The sequence below is a fragment of the Phasianus colchicus genome, chromosome 2 (genome assembly GCF_987193195.1).
Source record: "Phasianus colchicus chromosome 2, bPhaCol1.hap1.1, whole genome shotgun sequence".
Classification (NCBI taxonomy): domain Eukaryota; kingdom Metazoa; phylum Chordata; class Aves; order Galliformes; family Phasianidae; genus Phasianus; species Phasianus colchicus.
In genome coordinates this window covers 89,452,501-89,469,994 of record NC_143437.1, presented here as the reverse complement: position 1 = coordinate 89,469,994, position 17,494 = coordinate 89,452,501, and the positions used below count along the sequence as shown (strand labels likewise).

General features: G+C 35.6%; 1 protein-coding gene across 1 annotated transcript in view; it reads right to left on the bottom strand.

Annotated features, from left to right (window-relative positions):
- CSMD1 (CUB and Sushi multiple domains 1) overlaps positions 1-17,494 on the bottom strand; it is a 1,018,930-nt gene that overhangs the window by 480,356 nt on the left and 521,080 nt on the right. Inside the window, exons 4-5 of the mRNA XM_031611018.2 lie at positions 12,874-13,068; positions 1,078-1,285 (exon numbers count right to left, since the gene is read on the bottom strand). Coding sequence (XP_031466878.1) covers positions 1,078-1,285; positions 12,874-13,068 — 403 coding nt within the window. The remainder of the gene's footprint in view (positions 1-1,077; positions 1,286-12,873; positions 13,069-17,494) is intronic.

The window sequence follows — 17,494 nt, the reverse complement described above, 5'->3', positions numbered from 1 at the left end:
GTGGTCACGTGGAAAAATGGGAGAGTAATTTTATGACAAAATCCAGGTAGTAGCCCCAGAGTGAAGCTTGCTAAGCATGCACATTTTCATTTGACAAGTTTTTTAACATATCAGATGCTACCTAGAACTTCACAAAATGTATTTCATTGCTTAGTATGTTATGCCATAAAAATAAAAGTGAGATTCATCAGACCTCCAGAAAGAGAAGATAATATCCATCGTGTGAGCAGCAGGTCTGTGGTGGTTTTAGTTGTTTGTTGTTTTTTTGTTTTGTTTTGTTTTTTTGTTTTGTTTTGTTTTGTTTTGTTTTGTTTTTTGTTTTTTGTTTTTTGTTTTTTGTTTTTTTTTGCCAACACTACACTTTATAGCAATGGCAATGCAAAACACAAGGCATTCCTCTCAGGGATGAAAACAATACAAAGCCTCTATATGTTGCTTGCAGAAAAATCCAAATACAAACTGTTCTGTAATTTAATCAATTAAAATAACTCATAAGAACTATCATCTTTTTGGTACAGAGAAAGAAGTTTGAGTATTACAATTGCTAATCCTGAATTAATTAAGCCCTAATATTGCTAAACCCTAATATTCCTAAGCCAAAATTTTTAACGAGTCAACAAAAAATAAAAATATATCAAAGCATGAGTACAGAAATAGAACTGATTTAAAGCCTGTTTAGAATAAGATGACATTTATTTGCTCTCTGTGTGTTCCCATTTTTCTATGAGGCTGAATTTTGCTCAGAAAGTACAATATCACAATAAGCCAACCCTTCAAGATACAGCATCTGCTAACATGCTTGTACCAAGTTCAAATGTAGAACAGCAATGAATGCTCATTGCTAAGACACTTTACCAATGTAACTCTTGAAGATGGAGGAAAATGAAGATTTGGAAAGTACTAGAAACAGATTAGTTTATTGTTTTCAGTCCTGGAGGATGAAAAGACACAAAAAGGAAAATATCTAACAAAGTGGTTATTACTCACAGATTGAAAGCACAGCTACCCTTAAATATATTTTAAAAATACCAACAAAGGAAAACAGAAATATGGATCTTTACAAAATCTCTCACTTACCATATTGAAGGTGCTTCTGTTCCACTGATCTCTAAGAAGTCATATCCTTCTTCCAACTGGAAGTCAGTAAAGATCAAAGCAATTGTATCTCCTGGTTCAGCCAATATGGTCCAAGTGCAATCAGCATTATTTTCATACTCTGAAGGGAAGTGAGGACTTGAAATAGTTCCACTTGTCCCACGTAGTGTCCCTCCACATGCTCCTTCAGCTGATGAACAGAATAGTGATTACTAATGCAACTGCATTTTAAATAAGTGAAGCATCATCCTGTTTCTGACATACTAAACCAAGCCCTTCTCTGCTGTGCATAGAGCACCCCCAAATATATACATACAGAGAAAAAAAATTTCTTTCTGAACAATACAGAAAAATTTCCAGCATTACATCAACAGACTTTTGGTTTCTGTTCTTTTTTGTTTGATTTTTTTTTTTTTTTTTTTTTTTTAACTTCTTTTCTTTAGCTCCAGGACAAACAAGGATAAATTCAGCAGAGACATCTAGTACAAGCTGATTTGAAGAAACCATAGTTTGGTCCTATGAAAGTATCTACAGAAGTAACCACCTGAGCAGAGAATCACAAACATTCAGTTTGGCTCCATGGTATGGATTTAAAAATAATTTTAATATCCTATTTAATTTCTTGGAATTGTAAAGAACTGTAGAAAAAAATATTCCTATAGATTGAAAATCTCTCCTAATCTAGGAAGCATTAATGAAATCACATAATTCATTCTACAGTTATTTGTTCTGAATTGGGATGTTTACAGATGGCAAATTTCGAATGCTTTGTTTCCAGATGGACTTTCTAAGGTTCACATATCATCAGCTAATAATACTTCTTCTATTTTATGGTTATTAGCTAAATTTTAAAAATACAGAGCATAATAATCTTTTGTTCAGTCTGGAATGTTGTTCAATATGCTAACAAAACAGAGATTGATCAGATTTTTTGTACTTTTGTTTTCCCCCTAAGATTTTATTGAAAGCTTTGAAAATATTCTGAGTGTTACTAATACTGAATAGTAAAACACAATTAAAAACAAATAGATTAAAAAAAAAGATACACATAACCCATGCAATTCATAGATATAAAAAGTTAAAAATTCATCAAGTAGCTTTCAGTGTGTTACAATGTGGCTATGGAAGCTACAGCAACAGTAATTAAAATACTTCTGCATAGGTGAACGATCAGAAGATAAATGTTTCATTTTTACCCATTTTATCATCTCTACTTACTGCTATTATCATTAGGCATTATTTACATAATATAAGTGCGTGTGGAAATTTAAAAACAAATAGCTTGACAAGGTGCATGACACAAGGAACTTATAGTCTAATTAGAATAATAACTGAATAGCTAATTAAGGTAGCATAAGGATAGGAGTAGAACTGCTCCTTTCAATCACAGTTGAAAGACTGTCAATGAAAATGAGTTATAAGGGAAGATTTGAAGGAAAAAGGATTCATTTGAATCAAAGGAAGAAGAAAACTGGCTGGACATTTTAAAAAGGAGATTACTGAAAAAGGGCTAATAGATAATAAAGGACTAAAATTAAAGGGCGGACTAGAAGCAAATCAGAAACGGAATATTTTAATTAATACTTAAGCACTCTACAGGCCAATGGTGTGACTAAAGAGGAGCAAATGATGCTGAATAGATTCAAACAATCATCTTTTTTTTTTTTTTTCCTTTTTTTTGGGGGGGGTGGGGGGGGTATTTATTTGGCATTAATCAGAGAATTAGAGAATCAGAGAATCATCACATGGCTTGGGTTGGAATGGACCTTAAAGACCATCTAGTTCCAACCCTTGCCATGTACAGGGCTGCCACCCACTAGATCAGGCTGCCCAGAGTCTCATCCAACCTACCCTTGAATGTCTCCAGGTATGGGGCCTCCACAGCTCCTCTGAGCAGCCTGAGCCAGTGCCTTGCTACCCTCTGAGTGAAAAATCTCTTGGGGCCTCACAAGAACAAACGGGGGGGAAATACCTTCCCTTAACCTGCTGACCACTCCCCTTTTGATGCTGCCCAGGATACAGTTGGCCTTCTGGGCTGCAAACACACAATATTGTTGGCTTGTGTCAAGATTTTTATTCATTTTTCATTTACTCAAACCCCAAAATCCTTCTCAAAAGAGCTACTCTTAATGACTTCTTCTACCAGTCTGTACACGTATCTGGGATTGCCGCAATCTTGCACTTGGCCTTGTTGAATGTCATTAGATTCACAAAAGCCGTTTTTCAAGCCTGTCTAGATCCCTTCAGATGGCATACTTCCTTATGTTGTGTCAACTGCATGACTCAGCTTAGTGCCATCAGCAAACTTGCTGAGGGTGCACTCAATCCCATGGGCTAGGTCTTTGATAAATATGTTAATAAGCACTGATCCCAGGACTTATCTTTGGATAATACCACCCGTGACCAGCCTTCACATGGACACAGAGCCATTGACTAAAACCCTCTGGCTGGATACATCCAGCCAATTCTTTATCAACCCAGTAGTCCAGCCTTCAAATACGTATCTCTCCGATTCTAGAGATGAGAATGTAGTGTGTAAATGTATACATTCTTAGCTACCATAAGCTTTATAAAAACTTCATAATTTGTTGGAACACAAACAGAGGAGGGCAATTCTTTTCAATAAATAATTTTTTTTCTTCTCTGGGCCCCGTCATTTTTGTTCTTGTTACTCAGTTCCTGTCCTGCAATTCAGTGCATACTGAAAAAGCTATTGTGCCACTGATGGAAAAGGCAAGTGGGAAATTTAAAGAACTCATGGATAAAGTCAGGGATCAGAGCCAAATTTCTGATGCACAATACATTTAAAGATAAGAATTTTAAAATTATATAATATATAATAAGAAAGGAGTATCATGATTTGTTATCCAGTAATATCTAAAATGATGTTTTCTTCCATTTTTTATTTTAAACTCTATAGTTTTCAAGCACTTCATATAAGATCATCAACAGAGCTAAGAACAAATTAACTTGATACATATTCTGCCAATATTTCAGTACAAAAAGTAACAGCTAGTTATTGATTTCCAGTGTGGTCATCATCCGTAAGAGTTTGAGTGAACCATTAAACAACAAAAACTGCTGATTTCCACCTCTATTTTTTAAGTTTTACACTTGTTCATGTTTTGCCATAACTGTGTATATTTATGTACTTAGTTACCTTGTTATTTTAGGAATCAAAACGAAAGAATAGTTAGGATAGGAGTTCCAGTTAATAAAAGCGTATAGGTTACATCTGTACCTTTGAAAGACAGAAAGGATTCTTTTCTCATCCATATACTTACTTATCTATATACTTCCTAGGTTATCCAAAATGCTTTCGTATTGAGTACTTGCTATTATGTTTTGCTATGACAACATTTTCAGTGACATCATCTCCTATTGTGCTTAAAGTGGCATTAAATACATATTAGTGGGAATTTCAGTGCTACCCAGTATTTATGCTGCAGCGCACTGTATTAAGCTTTGAGCAGTAAAGCTTTGACTTTTACAGCTGACAAGGAAGGCTATGTAGCTAATTATTTCTGGTAATCACATACAGAAGTCTAAATTTATACACTGTATACTATCAAAAAAAATGGGGGATCTCAGGCTACTCCACCTATCTGCCCTGGAGCAATGCATTGCTTTTTAATAAATTCAAGAACAGCATTTCTATGAGACCTGCATGAAACCAAATTAGCACAGAAGTGGAAAGCAGATATTAGTCAGGTAGGAACACATAAATCTGTATTGCCACTGACATATGTTTTATGTTCCAAAAGCCTGTGGTTTCCAGGCTTCCTCACTCAGACACAGCATCCATTCTGAGGCAACCAAACTTTTGAATGATGTAACACAATAAATCACATAAGAGTTAGCATAGGCAGGCAGGATGTGCCAACGCTACTTTTGGGTAGGATTTGGCCTTGTTGGCATAAGTTGTGTTTCACCAGCAGGCTTGAGAGCTAGTTCACCTCTTGAACAAGTCACTCTCCTTGGCCTCAGTTTTCTCTATTTGATGCTTCTGAGAAGCTAGGTCATTGCATGGAAATCTTAATGCATCACTGTGCTTGAAGCAATTTTATAGGAGATACTGCATCAGTCTTCAACAATTCAAACTCTTAAGTGATTAACAAATTGGTTGTTTTACATGCAAGTAATTAATTCTAAGCACTCATGGTTATTTTGAAGTTGTGAGCAACTGCACAAACTGCTGTTTCTATCAGTGTAAATGACTACTTGAAGTGCAAAGCTACAAATATTTGGATCTCTCAGTAGTAAGATTTAAGTGCTCAAAACTAAGAAAACATGCATATTAAATCAAGTATGCATGCAAACACATATGGCTTGCACCACTTGAAAAAAAAATACATACAGAAAATACAAGTAGTCTACATAAAACAGTAAAAAAATATATCATAGAATCATCAAATCATGGAATGGCTTAGGCTGGAAGTGACCTTAAAGATCACCTAGTACCAATCGCTCTGCTGTGTACAGGGCTGCCACCCACTAGATCAGGCTGCCCAGGAGCCCATTCGACCTATCCTTGAATGCCTCCAAGTATAGGGCCGCCACAGCTCCTCTGGGCAGCCTGAGCCAGCATCTCACTACACACTGAGTGAAAAATTTCTTCATAACATCTAAGCTAAATATCCCCTTGTTTAGTTTAAAACCACTCCTTATCCTATCACTATCTACTCGTGTAAAAAGTTGGTCCTTCTTCTGTTGATAAGTTCCCTTAGGTACTGGAAAGCCACAATGAGATCTCCTCAGAGCCTTCTCTTCTGCAGGCTGAACAAGTCCATCTCCCTTAGCCTGTCCTCACAAGAGAGGTGCTTTAGTCCTCTGATCATCTTTGTGGCCCTCCTCTGGATCCGGTCTAACAGTTCTACATCTTTTTGTGCTCGGCACCCCCAGTTGGGACACAATACTCCAGGTGGGACCTCACAATTATGATGTTGCTAATCCAATTTTTATTCCTAATGTTAGCTTCATAAAAATCAAGTCTCATATAACTATAATCAACTAGAGATCCTCAGAATTATTGAGAATTGAGAACCTAATCATACAAAGTTCTTCTTAGAAGTAGCCACATATCGTAAAGCGGCTATTAATGAAGTTACTGCCAAGACTGAAATTGATTTTCAAAATGTTTCAAAATTTACAGCATAATACTGCAACCCCAAGATGAAAGAAGACACTGTGACACTGATACAGCAGTTAAGATGGAGACAACAAAGAGCTTTTCACTTTGCAGGGCAAAAAAGCAGAAGAATTTACATGGATCTCTGAATGATACACCTTATCATTTTTTTTTAAGACAACAGATTTATAAACCATTTTTTTCCCATAAATTCTTGGTTTTGAACTTTTCATTTGTTGTTGTTTTGTTGTTGTTGTTGTTGTTTTTCCTATCTTTTTCAGTTTGGAAACTGCCATATTTTTACACACAAAAATCAGTGTTTATTGAGGGATATAAACAAACAAACAAACAAACAAATATTTTAACATACAAATCATCAAAATGCTCTAAAAATGACACAGGCTAAATCATTCTGATCTCTGATCAGAATTCATTATAAGTCATCACAGTGCAGTTCTGTCTCATTACTCTCTGCAGGGCTATACTGAGTAGAAGCAGAAAGCAATATTATGGATACAGGAATGAATGCTGTATCTATCTTCCTTAGAGTTAGTAATTCACTACATTTTTTTCTAGTAGAAACACCAATTGCTCAGTTAGACAATGTAGAAATTACTCAACACTAGCTTCTTAATCTTTCTTAAAATATTAAGCAACAAAATTGCAGAAAATAGTAATTTGCCAGCATCAGTTAAACACGCAACAGAGAATTAGAATACTATTATTTATATATATATATATATAAATAATGTAGCTTTATTTTTAATCTTCTATATTATCTTGAATGGGCACAGTGGAATTATTCTATGATTTTCATTAAAACGTGTTTTCATGAAAATCCCTTGAAGAAAATGGTAGCATCCTCTTCCCAAAGACGTAAAGAATAGAAAGGACTACCCCCTCCTATGTCTGTATGCTCCAGAGTGATAAAATTAAATAAATAAGGAATGCCCAACATCCATCACAAATTTCACAACATGAATTGAAAAACAAATCCACTAAGGTAAAGTTTCAATGTACAGAAATCAATTATTAAGAAATTGTTGAACTATTGTGCTATGATTTGCATTTCTTGGCAGAAGCTACACCAAAGTATTTGCTTTCATAGAAGTTCTGTATCAGCTGTAGATCCCCATTTGAGTTTTTATTAACAGGGCAAATTCAGAAAATTACAAATCATGAGCAATATTTCATTCCTTCTAGAGAGCTTTGTATGTACAGGGTTGTGTTTCCTGTACTTACATCCATAAACACTATCAAATAGGGCATCATCTACAGAAGGAGAACAGATGTTTAGTAGACATTGATGATACTATGAACATATATATATATTATAATATATATATATCTATATATATAGATAGATATATATTTTTTTCTGAAACCTGCTCACTACATCTTACTAGAAGGATAAAGACACATTTAGGATCAGACAACCAAGAGGTTAGAAATAATGTTTTCTTATAGGATTCAAAGCATTGATTAAAAAAATTCTTTGCTGCATACTGATTGAAATCGAATGCAAGCAGCAGACATGACCCAAATCTCTGTTTCTTTCATGGTTATTAACTCTTGTATTTTCTTTTTAGCACAAATGTTTATAAAACAGTTATTTTCTGTGAGGAACTGTATTATTATCGAAATCAGTCGCAATCATAGAAACATAGAATGGGCTGGGTTGAAAAGGATCACAATGATCATTGAGTTTCAACCCCCCTGCTATCTTCAGGGTCGCCAACCACTTGACCAGGCTGACCAGAGCCATATCCAGCTTGGCCTTGAATGCCTCCAGGGATGCAATAAACCTTTATAAATTATTACAGAGGACAAATGCTATCCTTTGTTACTCAACCACATACCTACCCATAATATTGCTGAGGGAGAATCTGAACAGTAAAGGTTGTTGACATGACTCTGGGATAAGGCTGATAGGCGCAGAAGCCCACAGGGGTTCTTGATGCAAGGGGAAAAGCTCAGGCAAGAGTGTCATATTCCTTCAGAACACTTGAACAAGCAACTTGCTCAGCAACAAGGCTTTGAGCTATTTGACAACAGGATCTTCTTCAAGGAATGAGGTCTGGAGGAGAGACGTAAGCTCTGCCTGGCAAAATAGCAAGGAGAACTCCAAACTAAGTTTATCATAGATACAGGTCAAAACCTATAGGTGAATGGGAGAACAGGCCCAGAGAATACCACATGGGGCAGGGCAAAGTTAGTCTATTTTCTCCTTGGACAGTAACATGACTGGAAGCTCAGTTTATGTGCCTGTGCACAGAAATTTGTTACATGGGAAGGAAGCACACTGGACAAAGTGGAATTACACACAAAACTGAGGTGTCACTGAGATTACAGAGAGTTAGTACGAAAGCTCACCTGCCAGGAGTGCTGTGATGGATGGACACAGGCTTTTAGGAAAAGTGAAAACAAAAGGAGAACCTGTACCCCATGCAAAATAGGACCCTGAAGAGGTTTGCTGTACAGAGAGGGAGAAGCCAAAAGGGAAGTCATGTCTGTCTACTACAGACATTAAATGTTAAGAAGATCAAGAAGAAATGATTAAAACTTTAAATTACTAAGCTTCTCAACCATATATTCAGGTTCTTACTGGAGACTTTAATCACCTCAACATCTCTATGGATGGCAGCACAGCAATCCACTAGATTCCTGACTTCACTGGGAAGAATTTTCTTTTTAATGCAGGCATTGGACAAAGCAATTAGGTGTAGAAACAAAGAACAATTCAAAGAAGTGATACTCAATGCCAGCTGCAGTTCTAATAACTACAAGTTGAAAATCCTGAGAGATATGAGGGAGGCAAGTATATTATATTATATATATAACATTATATATTTTAAATATTTATACATGTATATATATATATTTATATAATACATATTTATTATATAATATATTATTATATTATACACTCCTTGGAGTTCAGCAGAACAGTTTTTAACTTGCTTGTGAAGTGGTAGACAGGCTCTCATGGGATAATGCCTCAAAGAGCTAGAGGGCCCAGGGGAGCTTGTTTGACTTCAAGGGCAGCTTCCTCAAAGCTCAAGAGTGATCCATCTCTTTCTGTACATAAATGAGTAGTCAGAGAAGGAGGCTGTTGAGGGCTGAACAGGGAATTCCTGACTGAGGTACTTTATCTCAAATGCAAAACAGTAGCATACAAAAGGTGAAAGAAGGGACAAGCTACTCAACAGGAACATAGAAGTATTGCTGAGAAATATGGAGATAAAAGGAGAAAGGTCAAAACTTAGAAGGAATGAAACTTGTGAGGAACGTGAAGAGTAGGCATTCTAGAAACCATTCTACATGCATTTCTACTTCAAAAGGAAACTGAAGGACGTGGCAGAGGCTGCACTCAGGCTTCTGAATTCACAATACAACTGAAAAGTTCTGGGGAGAAAACTAGTAATCAAAACAACAGGAACAATGTAGGGACTACACAAATAAATAGGATGTGTGCAATTTCATGCTACTTAACAGTACACATCTAGGGGCTCTTGGTCTGCCACAGTGTAAAGCTGTTCTTTAACAATTTCCAACGGCAGTGAAGATTAAGTGTGATTCACAATGACTGGAGAAAAGATACATTTTTATTTCTTGTTTTCAAAAAAAGGCAAGAACAACTCTAGCAACTACAGATCTCTCAGGCTCACATGAGATCACCATAAGATTATAAAGAATGTCTTTATGAAAATCCTTCCCAAACACGTGAAGCACAAGTAGGTGACTGGGAAAAGACGGCTTTTGTCAATGCAAAACTGGGAAATGCCTGGGAAATCATGGAACAGATCATCCTGGAAGACATGTTAAGGCACAGAATCACAGAATGGTCAGGGTTGGAAGGAACCTCAAGGATCATGAATCTCCAAGTTCCCTGCCACATGCAGGGCCACCAACCCCCACATTTAATACTAGACCAGGCAGCCCAGGCCCCATCCAATCTGGCCTTGAACACCTCTAGCGATGCGGCATCCACAACTTCTCTGGGCAGCCTGTTCCAGCATCTCACCACTCTCTCTGTAAAGAACTTAAGGCATATGAGGGATGAGCACGTGATCCAAGACAGACAGCACAGCTTCACCAAAAGGTCATATCTGATCAATCTGTTGGCCTTCTATTATGGAATAACAGCATCGGTGGACAAAGGGAATGCAACTCTCAACTGCAGTTCTGCATCCAAGTCTGGGATCCATAACAGGAAAGATGTGGAGCTTTGGGAGAGGGTCCAGAGGAGGGCCACAAAGATATACGGAGGGATGGGACATCTCTGCTATGAAGATAGGCTGAAGGAAATGGGCTTCAATTCAGTCTGAAAAAGAGAATTCTGTGCAGAGACCTTGCTGCAGCCCTTCAATATTTAAAGAGAGTTTACAAACATGAGGAAAATCAACTTTTTACATGGGTAGATAGTGATGGATTAAGAAGGAATGGTTTTAAACTAAAGGAGAGGAGATTTACATTAGATGTCAGGGGAAAGTTTTTTGTTTTTTACTGAAGAAGTGGTGAGATACTGGAACAGGTTGCCCAGAGTGATTGTGAATGACCCATCCCTGGAGGTGTTTAAGGCCAGGCTGGTTGGGGCCCTGGGCAATATGATCTAGTACTTGATCTAGCAATAGGCAACCCTGCCTCTGACAGGGGTGTGTGAACTTGATGACCTTTGAGATCCCTTCCAACCCAAGACATTATATGATTCTATGAAATTATTCTTGCCCAGCCTGATCACCTTCTCTGAGGAAAGATTTTCATAACACTGTTCCCTACCATATCCCTGTAGCCAAATTTAGAATATGAGGTTTGGATTTGCATGAAAAACTGACAAGACCATCAGGTCAGAGGCCAATTGTCCAAACTCAAGCTAGTGGTCAGTTTATTGCAGCATTCCACAGGTATTCCAATTGGGGATGAGTTTATATAATATTTTCATCATGGATCTGGAGTACAGGATTGAATGCACCCTGACGAAGCTTGTAGATGGCACCCTGTAGGGCATGACTGATATTTAGACAAATTTATACAAGATGGAAGAACGAGTAGAGAGGAATCTCATTAAATTCAGAAGAGAAATGTAAAGTTCTGCAGCTTAAACAGGATTGTGCTATTCAAAAACACTTGCTATGCTGCAGCTCTGACAAAATCGTTTAGTGAAGCACAAGCTGAGTCAGTCGTACACTTCTGCAGCAATGAAAACTAGCCTCATATTGGGTTGCATGAGCAAAAACATGAGCCAGCATCTGAAGAGAAACTATTAGCTTATCTGTTTGACACTAGTGTGGCCTTGTCTGGAATACTGTGTCCAATATCCTACAGTCCAAAAACATATTAACAGACTAGAAAAACCTATAGGAAGGCACTAAAGTGTTGAGAAGTTGAAGAGCATAATGTATGAGGCTACAGAATTAGGGAAACAGACTTATCCAGCCTGGACAAAAAAAGGCTGTGAAGAGATCTAATTGCAACTTTTAGTATAGGAAAGATGAAGCCAGAAACTTCTCACAGGTCCACAACAGGGAAAGATGAAATTGACATAATCTGTAACAAGTTAGTTCCACTTATACCTGCACAGATAGCCAGTAGAAATAGATTTCCAGAGAGATGTTAAAATCTCTGTCCATGGAGAAACTGAAATCTCAACTAGAGAAAGACCTAAGAAACCTGACCTAACTTTTCCCTACCTTGAGAGGAAATGGGACTAAGAAGGACTGGACAGCCAGACGTTCCCTCCAGATTGTCTTATTCAAAGATTCTTAGGCTGAAGATTTTGAAGTATTTCTTTCTAAAAGAAAGTTTCCAAATGTAGAAGTTTACATAAGTATTTGTCAGATCCTGCTATTAAATTTTGATGAGTATCTCCCATGTAAATGAAAAGAAAAAAAAGATTAGCAGATTTTAGAATTTGCTACCTCTGAATATAAACTCTGGACAATCTGCTTCTGAATTGTGATTAATTACAGTACGGTGGAAATTTTTAGAAAGTATATTGGTTGTTGTGGTTTAACCTGGAAATCAGTTGAGCATCATACACCCATTCACACACTCTTCCACAATGGGACTGAGGGGAGAAACAGAAAAAAAATTAAACTTATAGGTTGAGATAATGATGGTTTAATACAACAGAAAAATATGGGAAATAATAATGAAATAATATACAAAACAAGTGATGCACAATGAAACTACTCAACAACTGCTGAATGATGCCAGTCACATCGTGAGCAGACAACCACCCCTCCCCACCCCTTCAGCCTCCCATACTAGTCAATTCCCTCAGTTAAACTGTTCAGCATGATAACATATGTTATGAGTCATCTTTCGGGCCAGTTTATGTCATTTGTTCTCATTCTATCCCCTCCCAGCTCTTTGTGATCCCCCAGCTTTTCACTGGCGAGTCAATATGAGAAGCTGAAACATCCTTGACTTTAGTGTAAGACTGCTTTGAAACAACTAAAACATCATTGTGCTATAAATGTTATCCTTATCCTAAATCCAAAGCACAGCACCATACCAGCTACTAGGAAGAAAATTATCTCATGAAAAAGAGTTACTTAAACAAATAACCTATCTAAAAATAAATTTACTTCATTTCCTGTTTAATAGATTCTTGATATTTTAAAGATATTTCATGTCTTATATTTTACCTCTGCAAAAAGGAACTGGAAAATCCCACGATGCACCATTTCCAGGACTCACAATGCATGTCAACATGGCATGGCCTTCTAAAATGTAACCAGAGATACAGCTATATCGGATTTTATCTCCAATGTTGAATCTTGTTCCATGAAGTACTCCTTTAGGTATTTCTCCTGGGTTGCCACATGTATGACTAGGTAATACTGTTAAAAAAAAAAAAAAAAAAAAAAAAAAAAAGGAAAAAAAGTTTTTGATAGAATTTGCAGAAAGAAGTAATAAATACCAGGCAAACAATTGTCATTAACTAATTGCTTTAATTTTTGTTTTAAACAGTATTCTTTACACAAATAAAGTGAAATGCATTGTATTTTTAAACAAAGAGCAAACTCTCCTAAAAGATATTTTTTTAAAAAAAGGAAGTTTCATTTACATCATTCTTTTATGAAATAAATCTCAAAATCTTCTACAAATATTAACCATATAACAAAAGTCATGTAACACTCTAATGAAAAATGAGATAGATGAATATTCTACCAATGCAGCTGATTGAAATAGTAAAGTTTCTATGCATTATAGGAACTACTTATGGTTGAATGAGTACCTACCAAAGCTAGAAACAAACAATATTATACTCAACTTCTTTTCTGCTGCTTCAACAGCCTTTAGAGACTAGGATATTAATTTGGATTATGCTCAACCACACTGAAGAGAAAGCTGAAGTTCAACTCACATATATGAGAATGAATACATATAAAATTCCTTACACTAAAGGAAGGTGATTTTAAGACATGGAAATAATTGGAAGAATACAGAAAGTAACTTGCCTTCTAAAAAGTTGACACCAATGATCCATTATATTCTACAACTATGCTTTATATCCTATATACTACTCTCTCTCTGCAATTTTTCTCCTTTAAGCTCTTCTAGTCATGGTAGGTTAATAGAGGTAATTTTGCAAAACAAGTCAAAACAATTTTTTTTTTTTTTTTGCACGGTTTGGACACAGGAGAGTGCCTACATTTGAAACAAGAGTCTCTTTTGTTTTTATATTCAAGTCAAAACACTTTTTAAAAACACTATAAAACAAGGTAGTTTCGTCCTTATGCAGCAAAATTTACACAACATAGAGCTCAGCAGTTTTTATTATTATGGGTGATCATGCTACCAGAAAACAATTCAAAAATACAATGATTTCTGATAAAATACAGTCCCAATGAAGGGCTATCAAGGCAGACCTGCATTATTCTTACACATGACAACTGGCAATGGCTAATCGTTGAAATTGTATTGCAACAAGTTAGCCTTCTGTCTTTGTACAGGTAAGTTTTTTTCTTTTTTTTTTTTTTTTTTTTGTTTGTCAAGAAGCCCCAGAAAAAAATGGAATTTGGCATCCTGAAACCAGCATGCATTTTACCATAACTTCCTAAGAAACAATAAGAGATGAGTGATCTGAGAATGACAGCCATGTTCAATAATACATGTAATAGTTCACAGGATTTCACCACTTGTCAAGATCAAGCATTTAACTACATTATTTATGTGCTTTTCTAAAATTTTCATTGAAGTATATTGAGGTAGCTCCAGTATTCCCTTCGCATACATTTAACTGTTTCTAGTCTGGATCTAAAATGAATTATCTTTTGAAGGTTTGTAACAAAAATAATTTTATCTTTGGATTATGACAGTAGGAGCCAAGCAAAGCTATCATATGCAAAGATTACGTAAGTTCATTATTGCCAAGTTTTTAGCAAAAGACTCCCATTTTTCTAGGGTTACTGGAATTTACTTTCAACAGGATTGAGAATCTGCAGTTTCCTGCTTAAGGAAGCAAGGTGAATCGCTAATGTTTGAACTGTGAAATCATTTGATATTTATTGTATGCTAAGAAGAATTTCAGATTATGCTGCATTAAAACACTGAGGCTAGTGGCTTTTCTAGATTTACACAACTTGTTAGAATATTGTCACATAGAATGCTTTATTTTATTTTATTATTTTTATGTCCCTCAACACAAAATCCAAACATACACGAAATCCAAATCAAATAAAAATTGTTAAATAAACCTCATTGAACACAAGTTCTCAGGTGGCATCTATCAGATTATTTATTTACACGGTCTTTTTAATATTTTTTTGCAATACAGACCCTTTGAGAGCATATTCATAGCATCTTAAACACAGCTATCTTTTGCTTTCACTGATGGAGTTTTCTTTATTGGATATACTAGATTTAATCATCCATTCCTTTCCAATCATATCCACTCATTGTAACAGAGAAAGGTGGCCTAAAATTAGACAGCATTGATTGATAAAGAATATATATATATATTCTTTATCAATCAGCTTCAGTATCTTTATCAATCAGTATCAATATATATATGGAACTGAATAAAATATTGAATGACTATTTTATTCCATCTAAGTTTTCTTAATGTCATTCTGATGATCTTACTATGCTTATTAAACTCTAATGTAAGAGTCTTAAACATAAGCCGTACCTATATATTTCTGCCATGTTTACTTCAAATCTGTCATGAAAACTACTGCCAACAAAATGACCTGTTTTGGTAGGATTTATTTTGGATTAAAAGGTCAAATAAAAATATATACATAATCTAATATATTTTAAAGATTTCGAGGTCTCTGGCATGACAACTTCTGTAATTAGGCATCTAGATTTGAAATCAGTTATAAAACTATGAAAATTACCTTCCTAATTATTGCTGAAAATAATGGTTGGAAGCTCAGTCTGGCAGTTACTTCAGCAGAACAATAATTGTTTTTGATGTTTTTTGTTTGTTTTTTGTTTTTTACAGATATCACAATCAACAGCTATATTGCAAAAACTGCCCAGAGGCCTTAATATCAAAAAGCTCACACTACCATTCTCACTTAAAAGATATTGGTTTTATCCTTTTGTGAGTCACTTGGTAAGTTTTTACAGCCAATAATACAAATGGTAGCCAGAACTTGAAAACAAAAACTGAGAAGGTTTTTATTGAAATTAGAAAAAAAAAAAAGAAAAGAAAAGAAAGCAAGGAGCAAGGTTTTTCCTCAACTTATTTCTATAGCTTTATAAAACTTTACATGTGTAATATGTTCTCTTTCCTGTTCTTCCTGAAAAGACTGAAAAAGTTTTCCAAAGTTGCACCTATGGTCAACAAAATATTATCACAAACATAGTTATTTTCTGTTGTTTCATAATCCCTCTAATTACAGTCCACTATCCCTTATACTGGGGGCCCAAAGGAAAAAAACACACATAAAGGAAAAAAGCTTAAGAAGGGGAAGAAAAAGCCCCACAAACCTGTAAGGAAGAAGCCAGAGACTGCTAGAGACAGAAGCTTTGGAATTGCAAAGTTGGTAGGAATTTTAGTAATAGGGAGAAAATCAGATACATAGAAATATCCAGGACTGATGTCAGGTTGTTTCATCGATGTGATGAAGAACACATGATTTCCTGCCCGCGTGACTAACTTACATAGTGGACTCCAGTTTTGTGCATAAATTTAACATAAATGTAGAACTATTCTTCCAAACCAATAGAAAAAGAAAACAATTTGTAAGGAAAGCAATAACTGTACTCATTATAAAAAGAAAAGTGCTAGCACAGAGGAGAGGAAAATAATACTAGATTTTCTTATACAAATGGAATTGAAACAAAAATCTATGTTTCAACTCAGAAAAGTAGCCTAATTTGAAAAGGAATATACAGAAAAAAATAATAGCCTTTCAATCTACAAAACTAAAAGTGCTGTACTAAACAAAAGATGGATTCAAATACGTTTTATGATTCTATGTATATGCATATATATACACAACTACATGTACGCACCGCATTTAAATAGTCTGTTCTGAAAATAATATAAATCACTTTTCCAAAGGATAGGTAGTTAAATTTACTTTGAAACATTAATTTTGAAGAATACTAGACAACACACTTGCCATTTCTACCTACTTGCCATTTCTACAAAGTCAATATAATGATTTTTTTTTTTTTTAATTTCTAATGCCTTATATTAAACTCCATTAAAGTACATTTTGACCTTTCTTTTTTAAATAATTATAAATGTTGAATCCATTGAAAAGCATGTAATATTTCACTGTCCATTTATTATACTTTCTCCTTTTTATTTCCAGAAGCAATGTACAATGAATAGGTAACTGATCTATCAGTTCTGACTTCCACACTGGTATGGAATACAGCAAATGGATACAGGTCATTTGTTACAGAATTATGTAGTAACAGAAATAGCACAGTCCTATCCTTTTTAAAATTCTCCCCAACCACCTCTTCGGTGAAAAGCCTTTTCCTAACACCCAACCTGACCCTCTCCTGATGCAGCTCCATGTCACAGCCTCAGGTCCTGTCCACATCACCAAAGACAAGAGCTCAGTGCTACCTAAGCAGTACCAGGGAAGGTTACAGAAAAGATCATCTTGAATGAAATCACACAGCATGTGTGGGACAACCAGGGGATCAGACCCAGCTAGTATGGGTTCATGAAAGGTAGGTAGGACCAATCTCATTAGGTGGGTTGGACCATCAAGGAATCAACTAGTAACCAGTTGCCAGTTGAGCTTTTTATTGGTGCTCATAACACTCTGAACCTTGCAGTTCAGCCAATTT